General features: G+C 42.5%; 1 protein-coding gene across 1 annotated transcript in view; it reads left to right on the top strand.

The window, feature by feature from the left end:
- The window catches only part of usta (uronyl 2-sulfotransferase a), a 33,535-nt gene extending 16,906 nt beyond the window's left edge, over positions 1 to 16,629 (top strand). Inside the window, exons 2-8 of the mRNA XM_086019760.1 lie at positions 805 to 848; positions 4,034 to 4,189; positions 8,068 to 8,147; positions 8,225 to 8,378; positions 12,845 to 12,942; positions 13,024 to 13,181; positions 13,439 to 16,629. Coding sequence (XP_085875886.1) covers positions 805 to 848; positions 4,034 to 4,189; positions 8,068 to 8,147; positions 8,225 to 8,378; positions 12,845 to 12,942; positions 13,024 to 13,181; positions 13,439 to 13,731 — 983 coding nt within the window. The 3' untranslated portion in view covers positions 13,732 to 16,629. The remainder of the gene's footprint in view (positions 1 to 804; positions 849 to 4,033; positions 4,190 to 8,067; positions 8,148 to 8,224; positions 8,379 to 12,844; positions 12,943 to 13,023; positions 13,182 to 13,438) is intronic.
- The last annotated feature ends 447 nt before the right edge of the window (positions 16,630 to 17,076 follow it).

Raw genomic sequence — 17,076 nt, 5'->3', positions numbered from 1 at the left:
TGTTGTTTGTGGCCACAAGAAAAGGCTGCTGTCTGAAGTCAGCGCCTCCATTCAGAGGCAGTGATGAAAAAGCCTTGAAAGAGCTCAATTGTTGCCACATTGAGCATCTTTGAACAGGGAAACTGTACATGCTGCTCCCGTTGGGAGGAGTGCTTGGAGATGGAACAAAACAAAGTGTCTCTGTCCAATGAAAAGCTTTTTATTTTTGTCTAAAGACATAAACATAATCAGGCAACAATTCGGTATGCATGTTTTCATTGGGAAGTGACAACATTTGTGACTCATTCTATTAAAACTAGCGTTAGCATGGATTTTGGATGGTTGTCAGCATGTTGCTAACCAGAATCAATTGTGTTTTCTTGTTAGGAAACAAAAAAAGTTTTGTGTTGATGGATAAAAAGACAAACGTCCAAAATTTGGAGATACCGTACTGTACATGCTTTTCACGAATCACGAGGGAAATGTGTTTTTGCCTTTTGCATAGAACAAAATATTCTGGAGATTAATGTTTTTAATTGGACCTTGACTAAATGGTTGTCGTTTAAAACTTATATACTTATATAAATTATAATAAAGTGTTGCTAGGCACAAACCATGAAATATAACCTGAGATTTTGCCGTGTTTGGGATTAAAAGACAATCGACAACATTGAGAGATGCATGCTTTTCACTGAACAGCAACAATATATTTACAATTCTCCTACTGATGTTAGCCTAACTACTTTGTTAATTTTAAAAAAAAACAAAATGAAGCAAAACAAGTCGAGAGACTGCTAACGTGTGTGCTTTTGTGTTCTTTTGCAGGCTCATCTACATACGAGGATGACCACGGCCCTCCTATTCCAAGAGTGAGTCCCTTTTTTTTCCCCCCCTGGTGTTGATTCATGTGTCGCTACAGACACTCATAAGCGTGCACACAATGTTGGCAGTCGCTGTTTGTACACATCCAGCTGTGTGTGACGTCTCCGTGATTTCTGTGCCAGTTCCTTCCTCCTCCTTGGTCATTATCACCCTCCTCAAGTCATCACTTTATTAATCACTGGCCATGTTAGCAGTAGTAGCAACACTAGCCAAATGAGCTACTTTGAGCGAGCTATTAGCCATTTAGCTAGTCGTTTGCGAGTTTGATTTCTTCATGTTTACAGAGGAAATCCACCCACCCACACCAAACAATTGCAGTGTTCCGCCCTGATTACAGCGATGAGGAGCAATCTGAGTCTAACAAACCACATGTAGCATTGTTGCTGATAAAGTTAGCATGGTTGCTAACATCTATCAATAAAAGCAGGGTTTTTTTTCTTATTCCAAACTAATTGGTTCCATCTTTTGTGGACTTTGTAAGCACATCCCGGGGACATATTTGTGTGATATTTACCTGTGAATTCTGTAACCACAAAAATTCAACAAGAACACAGCCAAGAAAAAGGCCAGTTTGCTGGTCATGTGATTGCTCAGCAATGTTTTGCACTACCCAAGAAAGTGAAAGTCAGTATTCCGCCGCACACTTCCAGGAAGTTGATTGTTGAAAGGAAAAAAAAAAAAGGTATTACGTAACAGGTCTGATTTCCCCCCTCCCTCGAGCGCTCGCTGGCAATGTTACAGCTCTGACAGACGCACTCGCCGTTTCCTCAACGTGAACTCTTCTCAGCACCTTGCCCGCGCACATTTACACAATACACACGCGCACATTGTTTTGACACATTTTCTGTGTTGGAAGATTTGATTTACTTCTCTTGGAGCAGCCGTGACAGGCAGCCCTCCATTCAAGTGTCGTTGATGGATTGCCATTTAATGGCTTGGACATGTTGGAAAGCTACGATTAGAACATCCAACATCTGACACACAACTGCAGTAGCTTAATGAGCGTGGCATAAAGACAGCTTTGTGCTCTTTGTCAAAGATGCCCATTTATTTTAAATTAAGCCATGTGGCGGCCCTCTTGAAATTGTTTTGGTATGATTCGTCGGCTTTTTCCAATACTCCGAATCTCATCAAATGTTGCTTAGTTGGTTGGGATCGCAAATGTGACCCATCGAGAGCAGCGGCGGAGTTATTTTTTGAACATTTCACTTACCCTTTGAAGACTAGCTGCTCTTAAGAGATTTTGTACAGTTGCTACCAAATTTGAATGATGCATACTAGACAAATGCACAACAGCAAATGTTATCCATTTTTTTAGTTTTCGGCACTGCGTATCATCAGAGCTTGGCGAAAGTCCGAAAATACAAATCTTGACTAACTTGCCCAATGCTGGAATACAAGGTCATTTTTTAAATTGTATTTTTTATGACTTCATAACATTTATTTTAACGAAAATACCCTTTAAAGTCATATTTTCAAACACGTGTCGAAACCAAAGGCGGGCCACATTCTTATCATGCCTGCGTATGTATCAAGATGTTATTCTTAGCGTTGCGTGGTTTTTCCCTACACTCTCATTATTGTACGGAGCTCCAAACTGACATCTAAAAGTTATAATCTTTGGCCACGTGTACCCTTAACCCCTACACATCTGCGTACACACAGACATAGACGCACGCACGCAAACTGCAATGTGGACAAAACATCAATCTCAATTTGAGCAGGGCGTTGACAAAGTGCCCCGGAGAAGTGGCTGTAGCGTTTGCCGCTAACATGACGGCCTGGAAGATGATGATAAATATGGAAATAGCCTGAAACTGCACAAAATCTATTTTAGGCACATTCTTAGAAACTGGAAAAAACAAAAGTAACTCCCTCTGATTGTCAGTGTCCAACGAAAGGAACGTATCTCCAATCATTTTTTTTTTGTCCGATAACACAAATATTTTCAAGGTCAAACTCAATTTGTTCTCCAACACCGCTTTTGTGGAAAACATGCCAAGCAGAAGCATCTTTTTCTCCCACTCAAAAGCTGTGCTGATCTCAAGTCCAAAGCGATGCGACATCGCCATCTACAGACGTGTGTTCGTCATTAGAGCGGTTTACAAACGAGACCCTCTTCCGCACCGAAATGACAAACATCATATATAAATGTGAACGGCAGTGAATGAGTTAATAGCCAAACATGAAAATTGCCTATTCATCCATCAGTTATACGCCAAGAGAAAATACTGCTCGTACCACTTTTGTGCGTGGCAACAAGTTCTAAGCGCCACGCTTGACAAAACGTGTGTGAACTTGTGGAAGTGCCGACGCAACCTGTGAATCGCTTTTTTTTTTTTTTTTTGTGCCGTGCACACTCATGCACATTCACACCTTGTTCCCACATGGAGGCAATTTTCTTTTATCCCGTCAAGACGACAAACAAAAAGTGTGGGAAAACTTGGCGCGAAGCCAGCCACGGCTGCGCTTTGCCTCGTCATGGTTCACCTCGCTGTTCTTGTTTTTATGTTCCGTTCACAACTTGCTCACAGTTCACCGACCAAAATGCAGCTCAGAAAGTGTGTGTGTGTGTGTGTTGATGCCGAGCTAAGTGTGTCTGCAGCAGCAGAGCACCCCCCCCCACCACCACCACCCCCTCCTCAGGACAACATTTTTACAATTCCAGACTGGGAATGGTAACAAGAATCCATCACTCCCTGCATTTTCTTCCCATCAGGAAAAGGAGATAAAGGGAACACGCTTTTTAGTCCTGTACCAAAACATTGTTTTTAGATCATTATCAAGTTATTTTTTCAACTCCTCCGAACCTTTTTTTCTTTTTTTTTTTTTTTTAATGGAATTGTTTATCTCTTCCTAATCTTTGACTCACTTCCTGTCAATCTGTGTTGCTCTCACTCTTACATTTGCTTCAGCGCTGCTTTCTCCTTCGAGAGGATCATTGACGAAAATGTGCATAATCTTCCCAGTATGTCTGCTTAGCTGACGCTTGGCTTCTATCATTTTCATTCTGTTGTCATGCTTTTCTGTTGTTGAGTCACTGAGTCATGGCCATTTAACGAGTGCGCCACTGTGTCATTTCCGAGCAACGTGCTCTCAGCGTGATGATGATATTGCAAGCTGCAACCTCCGAGATAAACATACGTGTGTGTGTGTGTGCGTGTGTTCCCAGGTGCTCCCGTTCCCAAGTCAGGTGGTGTACAACCGCGTTGGCAAATGTGGCAGCCGCACAGTCGTCATCCTTCTGCGGCTGCTGGCCGAGAAGCATCGGTTCAACTTGGTCTCGTCCGACATTCACAATAAAACGCGACTCACCAAACATGAGCAGGTGAATAATCATGTTTTTGCGCATACAGTGAATGACCGTTCATTGCTCTTTAGGGATGCGTTACACACACACACACGCACACACACATACACCCAAAAGGTGGAAATCCACAATGTAGAGAGGCCATATTAAAAAGTTTGTTTTTTTCAATAGAATTTTTGATGAATTTAGTTTCTTGCCCGCAAAACGTTGTTGTATTGTGTAACAATGCAAGCTTTTAACAATTCGAGGCAATAATAACCCACCCGGTCTGCTCGGCAACACTCGGACAAGTTGAGGCAACGTCGGCGTAACATCCTGTCAAAATTCGGACCTTCAAAATAAACGCATGCCTGTATAATAGTCTAACCACCCTTTCTTTGGCCAAAAGATTTGCCAAAGTGTGATTGTTAAATAATCCACCATCTGGCCTAAGTAAGTATGTTGAAACTGTATAATTATACTGTGTGCTTTTATTTTGAAGGTCTGACTTTTGACAGGCTGTATTGTGCCGATATTGCCCGAGTGTTGCAGAACAGATCAGATGGGCTAATTATTGCTGTGAGCATGTAAACGCTCGGCCATGCATGGAGAATCGCATCCTCGCGCAACCACAGGCGCTCGCTACGAGCCATTCGAAGCAAATGTCAATATTGAAATCGCTCCTTGTTGACTCGTTCGTCGAACCCTGAAAGGCCGGCAGCGCACGCGGTGGCAACACACCAAGAGGTTCGGTTCGATGGGATTGGGCGTCAGATATGGAGGGCATTCCAGCAGCAGGGTGGGGACCGAGGTTTGCCGTTTGTGTACATACTTGAGTGCTCATCAAGCTACGCGCATCCAAGTTTAGAGACGCTGGTCTCATCACTTGCGGTCTGCCCTCAAGGACCCCTTTCCCGACCAGCGATCCTGGTGGCTCTGCCCATGGTTTACGCCAGCAGACTGGCGGCAAGCATAGTGACCCGTCTGTCCTGTTCAGAACCCAGCCGAGTGGGTTCAGGCCGGGGGGGGGGGGGGGGGGGGTCTAGCGTGAAACCCACTTCCTGCCCAAGCTCCAGAAACAGAGAGCCGGTATCCATGTGTGGTGGCGCCTGCCACTCTTGCAGGACTTCCCCAAAAACAAATTTGCGAAAAAAAAGAAAAGTTGAACCGTAAAACCCGAAACAACGTCACGATCCTTGGCAAGCAACCGCCGTACAGTGGACCCCGTTTTTCGCACGGGAATGCGTTGCAGATCCTACCAAGGGACCAGGAATCGGTACCGTGAAAAGTACTAGTTTTTTGGTGTTAACACGGATTACATTTGATCGTTTGTTTTTGTATTTTGTAAACAATACAAACATTTCCTATACGAGTAAATTGAGTTATAGAATAAATGAAAGCCCTAAGTGGTGGTAGCACTGTAGTTCCACTCAGGATGTTGAAAGGCAAATGCAAGCTTTCTGCGGCGTAAGACCCCCGCTCCCCCCTTTTCCCCTTCACGAGTCCGGCGAGGACGCCACGGGGCGCAGGAAGAACGGAGGGGCGGGGGTAGCAGGTATGCTTGGAATCTCTCCGCATTTTCCCTCCAGCAGCCCAGCTTGGTGAATGAGAGGCAGTCTGGCCAGACGGCCTTTGGGTTAGGTCAGAAAACACACTCGCGCAAACACACGCTCTCTCGCTGCCATAAGTGCTTAGGGGCTACACATAAACCAGGGCAAGGAGTTTGGCTTTTTACGGGGGGAGAGGACGTCAGGGGTTAACTTTGGGCTAATTGGTCTGGACTCACTATGGAGACGATGCAGACAGAGCCTGAGTATATCGCAGGATGAGGAATTAAATAGTACTCTCGCTTTTAATGAATGTTCGAAACGATTCTGAAAAGTTGAAGCAGAGCAAGTGGAAATGTACTGAGCGGGAGGGCGAGAAGCCCAAAGCTGACCGAGGCCCAAGATTAAGAGCCTTGTGTACATAAACAAGTATACATATTGCCGCCGCTATGACATAACTGCGAGTTTATAAGAGCAGCGCATTCAAACATTCAGGCAGATAAACGCCGCCCTTCACTGAAGGCTCCCCATAAGAAGACTCATTCAGGTTTAAAAGACGGAATATTAACTTCTTTTTTTTCTTTTCGCCAAAGTAGACAGCCATAAAAGCCAGAATTGGCTGCATTTTTGGGAAAAAACGGCTTATGGCGCGAGTGGTGCCATTGCTGTGTACACTTTTACTGGATTGTTGGTGCTTTTTAAGTGCTATTAATATGTTGGAAACTTCCACATGCTCTACATCCACTCGCTCACTGGCTACAACATTAAGTACATTTAATCGAATGAGAGCCCATACAAGACATTTATCAACATTTCATTTCCATACCAAACAATTTCATCCCCCCAAAATATAAAGATACTTTTTAACAAATACCAGGTAATTGAGTGATTTATTTTTCGATAGATGAATAAACAATTAAACCTGTCAAATTTCTGAAATGTTCATGCATAAAGGAAAACATTTGCAAAGTTAGTTTCTGTTCACAGTTCTGATGAAAGTGCGTGTGATTCTCCCCAAACTGATTGAATTGTCACACGGTGCGCGGGGTTCAGCAAATAGTTTTCATTATTCTGGTTATTCTCATTCATTATTCTATCATTCTGGTTTTGCTACCATTCAAAATTTTCATCTGCGAGGAATGGCGTCGCAAGCTTGCAAATGTACGTCCAGTCAAAAATGCACAGGAGCTTTTTGAAATCCTGCCTTCAAGCATAGTAACTTGGGTTTTACAATAATACGTAACTACATTTTTAATTACTTTTTTTTAACTTGTAACTAGAAAGCAAAGCGTGGAAAGTCTCTGTCACCCAAATGGATAGGTGCGGTCCGTATATGGGCCGATCGATCATTGTCAACAGCCTCTCAAAATATCCACACGCTCTCCTTTATTCTCACCTATTTCCAGTTTTTGAAATCTGCTTCTTCTTTGGCAATCACGCTATGCTTTTGCGGTTCAACCCAGTACAGGGTCACATTGTTTCCGGTGCAGTATGCTGGTTGATGGGCAGTGCTCAGTCGCTTGGTGCGCAGCTAAGAGTCTCATTTGCCCGCATCGCTCAGAGTGTTCCGGACTTAAGTACTTTATTCTTGTGATTGTAGTTGAAAGTAGCTGCTAGCTACAGTAGTGAGCTGGACAAGAATTTCTGGGCAAGGGGAACTATTTCTCGCCGTACATGTGTAAAGGAGATAACAGTAACGATTCAGTCAAGTATGTGAAAGATGTGTCAGATTGCATAACCTCCAGTTGGCGTTAGCGCCGCCTATGACATCACTGTCATATTTCACGTTTGCTTTGGCTGCCGCCAGCGCGCGCGCTCCACGCAGACCTTGAAAGCCTTCAGGAGGTTCTTTCATTCACAGCGAAAGGAAGAGGAAGAAAGTTAGAATGCCGCTCAACAATATTTTCTTGGAGAAAATATATACTCACAAGAACCCAAGCTTAATTATTTTTACGTATCGCTATCATATTGACTTTTCCATAGCAATGAATCATAAAGATAGCGGTGATGAATATTGTGAGAGGACGCTAACGGTGACGTGATGAAGCACTCTAGGGTTTGATTGCACTCTAGTCAATCCCGAGAACAAATGACAATTGTACGCTCAATTTGATTAATCACTTATGATGTCACTTTTGGAGTTTATAAAAGCGCTTGTGGGTGTTTGTCTTTCATAAAGCCCCTTATTAGTGGAAGACTCATGTGGTTTCGCTTAGCTTGCATTAGCTAAGAGCTAAGCTAATTGGTCCTTATCTGTCAGGTCATTTTTATTTATTTTTTATCTTTTCTTTTTTTTTTTTTTTTTTTTTTTTTTAGAGTTATTTCTTGCAGAGTTTTACCATGTGTTTTTTTTTCTAACTTTATCCTCAGGTGGATCTTATGAAGAACATCAGTAACATCCCTCAGCCGTTCCTCTACACGCGTCATGTCCACTTCCTCAACTTTACCAGGTGAATAAACACACTAACCTGCACTTTGCTTGTTGTTCTTCCCGCTACTCACTTCCATCCGAACTCTCCGTTGTCAGGTTTAAGATCGAGGAGCCCGTCTACATCAACATCATCCGCGACCCCATCAACCGCTTCCTGTCCAACTACTTCTTCCGTCGCTTCGGCGACTGGAGGGGCGAGCAGAACCACCTCATCCGCACCCCCCAGATGACAGATGACGAAAGATACCTTGTAAGTTCTCTCTCCCGCTAATTCCCGCCCACTGTGCCGTGCATGTTTTGGTCTTGCTGCAACTGTTCAGCATATTGATATTTTTTTGATGGTTTTAGTCGCGTAACAACTGACATTTCGCACTCCCCGTGTAGATCAAACCATTGTCACGTCGGCGGCCACTTCCTGCGTTCAAATCACAGCAGGACCTGTTTTGGTTTTGACGATTGTATGCGGAGGCGTTTTAACATCACAGCAGCCTGACGTCAACCCAATAATTAAATCGACTTTGATTTCGATTAGAGACCCGATTTGAGTTTGGCCACATCGCAGCCGACATGTGCCTCGCAGACCTGTTTAGAACATGTTTTGTCTCATATGCTGCTGAACCAGACAATGCGATAGAAAATGTTGCCGAACAACTCGAGTGACGTCATTTCCTACAGCCAAATATCGCTGGTTTAGTTTTAGTTAGCATGTGTCCAAAATGGTATAATCCAATATTCTGAGATGACAAATGGTCAAATGTCGAGCGAGGCTCAAGCTGCAATGAGAGGCTGACACGATGTCATCCTGGCTTGAGTCTGACTGGCAGTAATTGAGCATTTGGCCGCTTTTCTCCCTGGAGTCTCGGACCACGTGAGTCGAGTTATGAAAGCATGCAGACCAGCGGGGGGCCTGGGGGGTGGGGGGCTTGCTACCTTTGAAGGGGGTAAAGGTGAAAGTCCTGTTGTTGCAGACCGGCTTACCTGTGGACGGCAAGTGTCACATAGATTACAACGCTATGTAATTCCTCTTTTAAGTAAGGAAGTGCTCACAGTTAAGGCCAACTTTGACCATTTTCATTGTAATGCAAGGAGAAAGCTATGAGGGGCTGTCAGGGACAGAAGGCTGGATCACCTCTCATACACACGCTACTGATTTTTCCCCACTCGCACACACATTACTGATGTTTTCCACTCACATTAACTACTGAAACTGAAACACGACTGAACCACTATTCGATGCGCATGTGTTGTTTTTTTTAAATCATGCTCACCTCTGTAACACAAAGTGCTCTCTCTCTCTCTCTCTCACACACACATATACACACTACGTTAAACACACTCACATTTCTGAAACACTATCCAGGCATTACTAAAAAAAACAATTCTGCTCACACACACTGCTGAAATGTCCTCATGCTCATACACAAGTGACATGCTCTCTCACAAACACACTCCTGAAACATGCACTCATATACACATGCTCTAAATGCTCTCTTACAGGACACTGAAAGACAATCAGGCATTGCTGAATTGTTTTTTCACACACAAGTGAAACTCTTAAAAGTCAAATGTTCTCACACCAAATGTGGAACGCTGTCAGCACACAAGTAAAATGCTCTCATACATAATTGAGATCCTATCACACATTACGGAAAAGGTCTTAAATATGATCCTGAAATGCTTTCATATAGTGGAATAAGTTTCAATAGTGCTTGTGAATGCGTTTTAGTGGTTCTGATGAGACATTTGAGTTGAATGTGAGAGCATTTCAGTAGTATGTGAGAGGTAATCCTGAATCATATTCCTGACAGCCCCTTGTATAAAAAGGGGCCTTAAAATGAAATGATTTTTTTCAAGGTCCATGTCTTAATCAGCGCCGCTCTCCAAACTAATGGCGCGTCTGAAGTGTCCTTGAAGGCTTGTGTCAAGAGTCCAGACCGCATTGGGCAGCACGCGAGAAGTGTCCATGAAAGCGGCTGTCAGCTAGCTCAACATTACCCGAAGGGGACCCAACGTGCGTGTTGCCGACACATTCTTGCGCTCGCCCTGCATTTTTTCCCCTGCATGTGCACAACATTTGGATGCATATTGTGCACACGCCCCAGTTGGACCTGCCACATAAGCATGTCAACAAAGCAACTCAGACAAGGTGCCTTGTTTGATTGTTTGTTACCAGCCAAACACAGAAAGGGATTTGGCTGACGTTTGGCGACTAGCGGCAGTAAGACCTGAAGGTGAATTGATTAGCGTTGGCTCTTGATCCCAATCCGGAAGTCTGGCACAGGTCTGCACTCTACTGAGTGTTGTGTTGTGTTATGTTGTGTGTTGTGTTGTGTTGTGTTGTGTTGTGTGTTTATATCATCAGTCAACGCCCATTTAGAGCCGCAATATTTTCCAGACACACCCGCTATATGTAAAAATCCACTTTTATTTATTGGTTTATTTCTTCAATATCCCTCCCACATGAAACAAGTTAAAATTGCTGAAAACACAATTAAACTCATTACAAAACACTTAAACATGTAAAAACTGTTTTTTTGTAATAGAACATAAAGAAATGTCATGACAAGCATAGAATGTATAGAAAACCTTATGAAGTTGTAATGTAAAAGTAGTAATGTTGACAGTCAAGTAAAACATGAAAAAGAAAGAAGCAGTGGATGCAAAAATCCTAATATAACTAGAAACAAATACCTTAATCTTACAAGTTTTGTAAAAGAATGTAATATTACCAAAAGAAAAAATTGTTTCGTGATATTTCGTTTCGTGATCGTCCAAACAAAAGTGCCGCATATCATTTCGATGTCTCATTTGCTCCTTCCCTCCCACTGACAGCAATGACACCTTTTTTTTTGCCTTGGGTAAAAGATAAACACACTCTTACATTTTGCCCCTTTTGGCCGACATGTTCTATGCTGTCTGAATGTTCTGCCAAAACAAAAAGGAATGCTCTTTACAAGTAAGTCAAACCAATTGGAGATATTTTTCCCCGTTGCTCCCTGCTTGTTTAGTTCACACGCTCGCATTTCCATGAAGTTGCTACGAGAGGCTGTTTGACAGATTAGCGCCTGTTTTGCTCCACTTTGAAAGACTTTTCAGTGGGCCTAATCCACACAGAGAATAGCCACAATGAGCCCGAGTGTGCACACTGGCACTCTCCCGCAAATACTAATGACTTGTCTGAAGAGGGTTGTCCTTTGCTTGTGCACGTGTGTGTGTCCGACTGACACACATGGCTGTATATAAATGAACCCTAACTGGATTCCTCCAAAGTAGGGTGCAGCACCAGAACTATGTGCAGTAACAAGTATGTAAGGTACTTGCTGGATTTGGGCCATATGAGTATTAAGGCCCAAAAAGAAAAGGAAATACAAAAATCAAGATGAAATTATCGGGGGGGGAATGGAAATAATAACCACTGAAGTCATCATTTTAAGAGGAAAACATTGAAGTCACAAAGATTTCCCCCCTTGCCTTTCTCCAGGGAGGTAAGGGACAAGAGGGAGTTACATGCGGGGGAAAAATGAAAGAAAACCCTCGCAGAACCACCTGGCACATTTATTTGACAGTAGCAATCCTTCCTTTCCCTGCGGAATTCCCTCATCCCTCATCAGAGTCTTTGCACAGGGCCCAAACACCTGAAAGCGATCTCAGCCCTTTTAGCCGCACGGTGGAACTTGTACAGTAAAATCGTCGTACGTAAAAGAAGTGTGGGGAAAAAAAAAGCACCATCATGGCGAACATTTAGCCTTGTGTTCGTCTCCCTCGCCAAGGTTGAGGCCCGTCTGCCTTCTGGTAATCTGGTTGATGGACTATGTGGGCCTTGGCGTTGGCGTTGACGAATGGCTCCGTTTAATGCAGCCATCACCTGCTCATCGGGGCATAAATCTTCTTATTCATCACACTTTCAATTTGTTTTCAGTTTTCCGATCACGTCAGTTCTTCAGCGCAACAGGCTTGTAACGGGATCCTGGTGTGTGCTGGTGTGTGTTTTTTAGTAAAAAAAATTACGTTTATCCGAATAAACGATTATTCTGTCGACTTTTTAGGCAAATATTTGTATTTTGAAATATTTGATAGCTGCAGCCCTACATTCAACCTCCCCGTTATATTGTCCCATTTTTGTTTTATAAAACTGTTGCTTCCGGTCACTAGGATTAACCTGCAAAAAATTGCTCCTCAAAATTAGTAAATTGCTCCTCAAATGAAATAATTGATGAGCAAAATTGCTCCTCAAATAAAAAAAAAAAACGTATTGCGATTTCTATTTTTTAATTTTTTTACACGAGTAGTTGTACTTCTACTTTAACGGACATGAATTTAACTGCTTCTCCATTTAGTCGCACACCATCGTGCTGCTTTTACAGCCATGTGTATGTTTTAATCTGTGTTTATAGCACACGTTGCGACACCGGAGGGGGTGATTCAAGGTTCACTACTCTTGTTATTTTTTTACTTTTATTTTTTTATTTTTCTTGTAGTCCTACTTTGTTGCGTCTCGGGGCCAGAGTGTAGCTAGGGTGAAACTGGATTGATGGCTGCAAAGCAGGCATTGGTGCAGAGCTCTCTCTAGTGGGCGGAATGAGTCAGTCCAGTTCAGTTTGCCTGGCTTAAAGTCAGACATTAAAGCAGCTACATCCCACATAAACTCTTTTGGTTTCGTCGGACACGATAACACACAAGCTTTAACACAGGATTATTTGATTGTCTTTCTTTCAGGACATAAACGTGTGCATTCTGGAGAATTACCCGGAGTGCTCCAACCCCAGAGTCTTCTACATCATCCCATACTTTTGCGGGCAGCACCCTAAATGCAGGTATCTGCAACCTCATGGCCTTCAAATGCATCTTGTCAAGCACATCTAGTCTAATATGATTGTTTTTCCTCCGTCTATCAGAGAGCCAGGCCCGTGGGCTCTGGAGCGGGCCAAACAGAACGTACTGGAGAACTACCTGTTGGTGGGCATCTTGGAGGAGCTGGAAGACGTGCTGCTCCTGTTGGAAAGGCTCCTACCACACTATTTTACCGGAGTGATCAACATCTACAAAAGCCCTGGTAGGCCACGCTACCATTTTGAATGTCAGCTACATTAAAAAAAGAAAAAAAAAAAAAAAAAGGTTTGTCGCTCCCTCTTCCTCATGGACTCCCCGGTCCCATCTGCTCCCGTTCACTTTTTATACCGTACCGTCCCAATCTGACTCCCATTCCCGTGACCCGTGGGATTCCCGAAAAAAAATGTTTGCCTCTAATATGTGTATGTGTGTGCTAGTGCGAGTTCTTATCAAAAAGTGAACAAGTGTGTTTGTATGCAGACCACAGGAAGATGGGCAACATGACAGGCACGGTACGCAAGCACACGCCCACCCTGGAGGCGCTGCAGGTGCTCTACCACCGCATGCGCTACGAGTACGAATTCTACAACTTCATCCGGGACCAGTTCCACCTGACCAAGAAGAAAATCGGCCTCAAGTCGGACGCCCACCCGCCCGCCTACACGCCCGACTTCCTCCGGGAGCTCGAGCTCCGGACCCCCGAGCCCCTGGACGAGGACGAAGAACTAGACACTGATCTGGAGGACGCAAACAACTGGCTCATCCATCAATAAAAAGTGTTTTTTTGTTGTTGTTTTTTTAAAAGCAGCTGGACACTAGCTTCCTCCCTCCATGGAGATGGCGGCCTGAGGGCGATGACAGATATGCCCTGGAGGAGGTGAGGTGCATTTGCATACCAGACTTGCGGACGGGCTCAGCACTGGCGACGACTCGGACTGGAAAGGTCGAGATTATTTAAGAGTTGACTGAGGATCACGAGGAATAACGCTTAACTCGGTTCGACATGAAGCAAGGCTTTCCTTTTTTTTTTTTTTTTTTTTTTTTTTTGTGCTTGTTTTCCCGACTCGTTCTTCAACACAGAAGCGGTCATTGCTGTGTTCTCCAGGAGAGATGAAGCACCGGGATGTGGACTGGAGCTGCACAGAGTAGCCTCAAAAGATAGGAAGGTACATTATGGTGAGAGTTGATGTCTGTATTTATATTATACAACAAAAATGCTGCGAAGCCAAACATCAATGAATAGAAGAGTGCCAAAATCGTTTTACACTACTCACAAAAAGTTCAGGATATCGGGTGAAATTTCAGGATGAGCCTAAAAGGCACTAAATGTTGACAGATGATTTGACCTTCTCGAAAGGATCCTGTTGTACATTTTGCCATTCGTCTTATCAGAGAGAAGCAAGTTGGATAAAAACAACTGAAGCATTCAACAATGCATTAAAAAGCTTATACAAGGAGAGGGACAAATTAGGGTCACATGTAGAGTTTATTGTGCAGTTTAGGATCATGCTGAAATTTCACCCCAATGTTTTGAGCTTTTTCTGAGTAGTACGTAGGTATGTCAGTGCCAAACGTTGTTGAGACAGAAAGTTGTGTATAAGTGTGTTTCCACGGAGCAGCACAGTTTGGTTGCGTTCCGTGCGCTACGTTTTTCCAACTATTATTTTACGATGCTTGAAGCTCAATTTAACACAAAGCAGTACGGTATGTTGATTGGTTAACCAACCGCACACCACAGAATAATCGCTAAAAATAATCTCTTGGAAGCGTCCACCAATGGGCCCATTGTTGAATTTGAATTGAGTAGAAAGAAAATATTCAAATTGGGCCTGACGGTCATTAGATATCAAGCCTGTGCTGGTATATATTTGACCAGGTTTAACCTGTGCGATTGCCAGTTTCTAACATTTGAGCAGATCGGGGTGGAAAAATCACCCGTACACCACAGGATAATCACTCAAGATAATCCTCCAGGAGCATCCGACAATCGAGCCTTTGCTGACGTTCATCGGAAAAAAGCAACAATATTCAAATCGCCATAATCGTGGCGCATGCAAATCAAGCTAGACGGGTCCACAGCAGATCCAGCCGAAACCGAATTGTACCGCTTGGTGGAAACGTGGCTACGAGTGAGTCGTGCGTTTTGTTAAAAGATATTCTTGTTACGAAAGGTATAAATGAGGGTTAAACCGTATGCACTCCTTTATGAATTCAAAGAATTCCAGCAAAGTGCGCAAGTATGACTGAGTTTGACCGAAGTAGCTTAGCAGAGATTTATAGTTTGCTTTCACTCTTTTGGGACTTGAAGTCGGCCAGAGTTATTTGTTACAAATAAAAGATTGTCATATTGATACAAGTAATTCCATTGCAAAAAAAAAAAAAAAATCTGAAATTGAGAATACCTGCTACGAAATAACACTTTTGCTTTGAACGACCTAAATTTAGGATAAAGGCATAATTACAAGGATGACATTTTAATATTACAGGCGGAGTCATGATTGTACAAAGAAACAAGCTGTAGTATCATGAGATTACAATCATAACAGGCAATTTGCAAGAAGAGAAATCAGATATTTATATTTTTTTAAGAAAAATGAAGTCTGCGATAGAGACCATGTTAAAAAAAAAGTGTTTTTTTTTTTTTTTTTTTAAGTTTTACCCTCCCACACACTTTAAACACATTAAAACTATCAAAACACACTTCAACCTACAGTATTAAAACACACTTTTTTAAGTATTCATCAGAGCCTCTCTTTCTCAAGAAATGGGAGACTACTGTATAACATCACTTTGAAGAAACGAAAAGAAGGCTCGCATTTCTCAGAATAAAAGGTAAAGCGCTTCAAGCCTATTTTTTTGGGGGGGGGTTGTCACACCCAGTTAAAGTTTACTGTTGAATAATTTCGCCTAACAAGTGTGTTGGCTACATGCTAACATATAATGCAAAATGATATAGACAGGCTAACTTACATTAGCATAGATGTTACGGTTATTTTAAACCTTCAAACAATTTTCACTTTAGCACACATAAAAACAGTGAATACAACAATACTCACAGTCTTATAATCTCTGCACTGTGGGAACGGCTATTACTGGAGCTGATTAGGGGACCTTCTCTGCCTCTTCTTCTTGCTGTTAATTACGCTGCATCTCTTCCAGGAGAGTTCAGTGTTGCCTGGCATGGTGGTACTACACTGAAGGCACCAGACTTAAATTTAGCCGTCGGAGAATATATAAAAAGTTTAAACTAACACAAGAATTGTTTGTATATCCGAAATGTTCGTAAGTAGGGCAGTGCCTGTATACTGTAAAATATACATCGCTTTAAAACCATCGGGATATAGCAACTTCCACCAGCAGCTAAACAAAGTATTCCTTCACTTTTACGATAACCTTGAGCGATAAACTTGCTTGGTCCTCTCCCAAAGTTGTCCTGCTTTGTGTTCACCTTTCTTTTAATTTATTATTCTTATTTTCTATTCATTTCTATGCATTCCGCATCAGTTTCTCAGGAAGGAAAGACAAAACTGTTGTAAAAATAATTCAATCTTTTCCAAAATGGCGGCTATGAAAAAAAAAAATCCTGGCATTCCATGGGAAGCCTTTGGATGAGTTGGTGTCAAAAAAAAAACATTTTACACTCTTCCAAAATAAAAATCCTCAGAATAGAAGCGTGTGTGCTTTTTCTTTTCTTTCTTTTTTGTCTTGTTTCCAATGTCAACATAAACGTTTTAGTGTGACAGCAAAGAAAACCGTCGGAAATGAAATGGAACTTACTGCTGCGATTGTAAAATTCGGATAATTTTCAAAATTGGAAATTTGCCATGGTAATTAAAGGGAATGTACGGTAAACTGACAAAACAAAATTGGAAGTTGGCTCTTACTATGGAGCTTTAATCTGAATTTGTAACAAGAGACATCTGTTAAAATGCCATGTACATTAGTTGTATTGTTGTTGTCTGCTTAGGACAAAACAATTTCCAAAATTCTACCTCTCAAATTCCTTTCAAAATGTACCTGAAACGTATTTACTGGATTTCAACACATTACAAACACAAATGAACTTGACCGAATAGATATAATATATTGTGCTGATGCTGACGTTTACATGAATAAAG

The sequence above is a fragment of the Filicampus tigris genome, chromosome 20 (genome assembly GCF_054856515.1).
Source record: "Filicampus tigris isolate MCC_2025a chromosome 20, RoL_Ftig_1.0, whole genome shotgun sequence".
NCBI lineage: Eukaryota > Metazoa > Chordata > Actinopteri > Syngnathiformes > Syngnathidae > Filicampus > Filicampus tigris.
This window is presented reverse-complemented; position numbering and strand designations above follow the sequence as displayed.